Source organism: Ichthyophthirius multifiliis (genome assembly GCF_000220395.1).
Source record: "Ichthyophthirius multifiliis unplaced genomic scaffold scaff_1120509250637, whole genome shotgun sequence".
NCBI classification, from domain to species: Eukaryota; Ciliophora; class Oligohymenophorea; order Hymenostomatida; genus Ichthyophthirius; species Ichthyophthirius multifiliis.
The window spans coordinates 1-5,130 of NW_004086573.1; the positions used below are offsets into that span (position 1 = coordinate 1).

General features: G+C 14.8%; 2 protein-coding genes across 2 annotated transcripts, besides 4 other annotated features; both read right to left on the reverse strand. All coding sequences in view use genetic code 6, as the record gives it.

The window, feature by feature from the left end:
* Nucleotides 1-156: 156 nt before the first annotated feature.
* IMG5_086270 (hypothetical protein) lies at nucleotides 157-607 on the reverse strand (the record flags this gene model as incomplete). The annotated part of the gene is made up of 2 exons (XM_004035792.1): nucleotides 157-366; nucleotides 413-607. The coding sequence occupies 2 exons, from the start codon at nucleotides 605-607 to the stop codon at nucleotides 157-159; spliced, it is 405 nt and encodes a 134-aa protein (XP_004035840.1).
* A 323-nt stretch (nucleotides 608-930) lies between these two features.
* Nucleotides 931-972: a microsatellite.
* A 506-nt stretch (nucleotides 973-1,478) lies between these two features.
* Nucleotides 1,479-2,551, reverse strand: IMG5_086280 (protein kinase domain protein; the record flags this gene model as incomplete). The annotated part of the gene is made up of 2 exons (XM_004035793.1): nucleotides 1,479-2,148; nucleotides 2,187-2,551. The coding sequence occupies 2 exons, from the start codon at nucleotides 2,549-2,551 to the stop codon at nucleotides 1,479-1,481; spliced, it is 1,035 nt and encodes a 344-aa protein (XP_004035841.1).
* Nucleotides 2,333-2,408: a microsatellite.
* A 1,331-nt stretch (nucleotides 2,552-3,882) lies between the features above and the next one.
* Nucleotides 3,883-3,931: a microsatellite.
* Nucleotides 3,932-4,752: 821 nt separating this feature from the next.
* Nucleotides 4,753-4,804: a microsatellite.
* Nucleotides 4,805-5,130: the final 326 nt, after the last annotated feature.

The following is a 5,130-nucleotide window of genomic DNA, read 5'->3' on the forward strand; positions in this document are numbered from 1 at the left end:
ATCATATATTTAATAATAATAATAATTTTTTTTCTATAAGTAAATTGCAAAATTATAATTAATATTTAAAATAAAACTAATATAAATTTTTATTTTAATTTTATATTTAATTTATTAAAATCAAATTTCTATTATTCGCCCATTTAAAAATATTATTCAAAAATCAAAACTATCATTTTTTTTAGTTTCCAAAACATCCATTAAAGTAACTTTTCCACCACCTTTTTTCTTTCCTATTTTTATACCTCTCATTAAAATTCTCATTTTTCTTTCTTCCATTTATTCTTTTAGCCATTCTTTTCTTTCTTAATTTTGTATCCATGGGAAGCCTTCAAAAATATCATAAGATTTAATATTAAATTCATCCTTTTATTTTTATATTAATTATATATTTTATAGCTTTTCATTTTACTAAAATTTTGTGTGAAACATCACGTTTTTTCAATTCTTTACCACCACTTCTTAAATTTCCACCTATTGTAGAACCGAAAATTCTACAGGAAGCTAATTAGATTTTTTATGTACCTGTTAAATTTTTTGGATCAAATTTACTTCTTGCAGAAGGATTTATTCCTAATTTAAATGTTGGAAGTTTTAAATAAGGCATTTTTTTTAATATCTTTTTAATAAAAAAATTATTTATATTTATTTATTTTATAAATAAATTTAAATTATTATTTTAGTTGTATTTTCATCTAAATTACTTAAATAAAATTAAATATTAATGTGAAAAATAATAAATAAAAATTAAGTTCTTTATTGAGAAAACAAATAAGAAATACTTTGTTAGTTAATAAAAACATTAAAATATTTTAAAAATTCTAAAAAATATTGATTATGCTAATATTTAAATATTAAAAAATCTAAAAATTAATGTTAAACGTTTTTTTATATTTTTTTTTATAAATATAATAACCGCGGAATTAATTCTAATAATAATAATTTATATAATTAATAATCATGATTTTATAAAACATATTAATCAAATTATAAACAAGAATATTAAAATTGAAATTTGAATAATTATTTTATCATTTTAAACAAAATATGTTTACTACAATATATTTTAATTTGAAGTCAAATAATATTTGTTTATTTGTTTAGCATTAACAAAAGAAAATAATTAAATGATATGATAGTAGTTATATAGAAAAAAAAGAAAGAAAAAAAAATAGATATTCAAATTTAATTTAAAATATAATTACTTGAAAAAATACACTAACATAAAATAATTATCTTTTTTTTTTTTTTTTTATAAAAAATAATAATTTTTATTAAAACTTTTTTTTAAAAAAAAAACATTTATTATTCATTATTACTTTAGAAGTTTAATATCTTAACTATCTACTTCTTTATTATTTATTGTTTATTAAAATTTATCCATATTTATGTTTATAAAATCATGATAAAAAGCCTCGCTTAAAGTAATTCTCTTATCAACTTCTTTGCGTAACAAACCTTAAATAAACTCAGCACCTTCAAATGAAATAGGTCCAAAGAAAATTAAATCTTACTAAAATATAAATAAAATGACAATTTAAAATTTTTTAAAAAAATAATACTTTTAAAATACTTTCAAATACTTCGTCTTAATCATCACTTTATGTAAAAGGAGCTTTTCCAAAAATTAATTCAAAAGTCAATATTCCAACACTCCAAATATCCACACTATAATCATAAGGTTATTTTAAAACCATTTCAGGTGATAAATAATCAAGAGTTCCACAAAATGTTTTTCTTCGTTATTTTTTTATAATTCCAGTTGCATACCCAAAATCACATAATTTTAAAACACCATCACAAACCATTATGTTTTCTGGTTTAATATCTCTATGAATTATATTTTATTCGTGTAAATACATTAATGAATGTATTATTTATCTAATATATATTGCAACTTTCATTTCTGGATATCTTTTTTAAGGTTATTTCATTAATTCACTAAAAAGTTCAATTCCAGCAGCTATTTCTTAAATTAAGTAAAAGTTTTAATTTTCAACAAAAAATCCATATAAATTTATCAAATTCGGATGTCTAATTACCATTTAACATTTAAGTTCATTACATATATCTTATAATAAATTGAATTCTTATATTACTTCTTTTTTTATTATTTTTAAAGCTATTTTGAATCCTGTAATTTTATCACTTTTATTATTTATTTAATTTTTTAAAATATTTTTTACGTTGCTAAATATACTTCTGCAAATCTACCTGAACCTATTTTCTTTCCTAATATAAAGTCTTATATTTTGCGATTAAATTATGCATTTTCTATTGATTTTGGAATGTTTTAATTTATTTATTCTAAATTAGAATCTGAATTTATATCATCATTTTCAATTGATTTTTTTTTATTGCAATTATCATTTTCAATTGATTTTTTTTTATTACAATTATCATTTTCATATTAGTCGCTTTCATCTTCATTTAATTCACTTTTATTTACTTATTAATGTATTTAATCTTTTATTTATTCTATTTAATTTACTAATTGTAAATTATTATCCTCTTAATTGGCTTATTATTCATTTTATTATTCTTCTTCCATTTTTTAATATTATACTTCTTTAATTTATAAATTATTTTTTAAATTGTTATTATATTAAATAAATTACCTTATTTTTCTTATTAAATACTTTATTAATCTTTTATTGTTTAATATTCTTCAATTTTTTTTTAATTTTAACCTTAAATTATAATTTAATTATCTTTGTTTAAAGCTTTTTATTAGTCTTATTAGTCTCCTTAATCACAATCACTATTATATTTTTAATTTTTTATTATTTCTTTTACATTATCATTCTTTAAAATTTTTTATTTGTTTATTATAGATTCTTCAATTAAACACTATTATAATTAATATTTACTTTAATTAAAATCTTAATTCTATTATTATTATTGATATTTATTTTTATCCTGCGATATAACTATTTATTTTATAAATATAAAATGAAAATTATATTTAATTTTTGATAATACTTTTTATAAAAGATTTTGGCGAAATTTACATATAAAAATTAGTATTTATTTCTGATGTAGATAGAGCCCTTTTTGATCTTTTTTTAAATGGTTATATATATAATTTGTTATTATGCTGTTTTTATTCTGCTAAATGGTTAATTTTTTCTTTGAATTTGTTTAAGCTCTAACTTATTGTTTGTAATTCTTAATAAAATTATTGAAGTTAATTTGCTTAAGTTTTTTCTTATAAAATGATTTAAATCCCTTAGTTTTGTTCAATATATTTTTATTATAGCTAATAGTAAAGTTAACTAAATAATAAATTAACTTCTTTTATATTCTATATTGTTTTTTAAACTGTTTGATTAGGTATATTTTCAGAAATTTCTTAAAGCAATTAAGAAGTTTTTATTTATAATTATTAAGAATTTATTTAATAAAATCCATTTTCATAAACAATTTGAATCATATATTATATATTTTATTTAATAAAATAAAATGCTTATTTATATATAATATTTTATTTAAGAAAAAAAAAAACCCTAAAAAATAAAAATCTCAATTTTTTTTATTTTACAAATCAAAATAAATAAATATATATTTTAGTGATTATGAAATCCGAAATACAATATATTTATAATAATAAGTTGAAAAATTTGATTTTTTGAATCATATAAATAACATTTTTTTAATCCTTATTTTAATATTTTTTAATATTAGTATTTATATTGTTTTTAAATTAAAAATTAAATACTAATATAAATATGTCTGTCAGATAATTTTTAATATTATATTAATAAGGTAATACTTATGTGTATTTAAAAATAATTTATATGATTAATAAGTTTATTTTTTATTTTACATTGAATTTAAAATTAATAATAATAACATTTTTTATTAATTCATCATTAAATAATGATATAAAATATTATTATAGATAAAAATATAAAAATTATAAAAAATAAAATAGATTAATTATTATAATATAAAAATAAACGTTTTAAAATATTCATAAATATTTTTTATTTATTCCAAATTATAATATAATTTATTTTAATATTAGATATCAAAGCAGATTAAAATATTTTTTTAGAATTAAAATAATAAAATAAAATATTAAATTATTTGTAACATTATTTATTAAAATTAATATTTAAGAATAAAATTATATTTGTTTTAAATTTAAATTAGAATATAACAATAAATAATTATTATTTTAAAAACTAAACCCTTGCTTAGTATACCTAAATCAAACTTAATAATAATTTAATTATAGTTAAATAGTAAAAACCTAATTTATTTTATAAAATCTTTGATTTTTAGAGAGATAAATGAAATAATTTCTTTTAAATAATAGTAAATAAATATATTATTCAAAATATTATAATGTAGTAAAATTAACTAAACATATATTTTTATTTAAATAATATTATATTAATAATTAAATATTTTAAAATATTGTTTATAACTAACAATATAAACATTCAAAAAATAGTATTTTTCAAAGGGAAAATAATAAAAAAAAAGGATATACATATATATTATTTTTAAAATTAAATGTGGATTATATTTTGTAGTTTTTTAATTATTTTTTTAATATAGGGAAATTTAATTCGAAATCAATTAAGTAATAAAATATATCCTAAAAACAGTACTAAAATGAAAAGTAATTAATTATATTTAATACTGATAACATAAAATCACTATTTTTTAATATAATGTTATATATTATATTTATTTATTAACAATTTACAGTCAACAAAAAGGATATATGGTTAATCTAGAAATAATATTTAAAAATAAAATAATTAAAAAACAAGATAAATTAAAATAAAATAATAATAATTAATTTGAATAAAATTAATAAATGCTTGAAATATTCAAAACATGATGTGATATTATTATTTAAAGTAATATTTAATAAACTTATTTTAAAGATTGCATTTTATGTTTTTTTTATACTTTAGTTATTTATTATTATTTTTTAATGGTTTTTTTCAGGCTAAAATATATAATAATGTCCTTTTTATTATTTATTAAGTTTTTTTTTTAAAAAAAATACAGAATCAAAGAAAAAAAATTATAAACATTACTATATTATAAAAATTAAAAAAAAAAAATGTTTAGTATCAAATAAATTTTTAAATTAAATAATATAAAAATAAA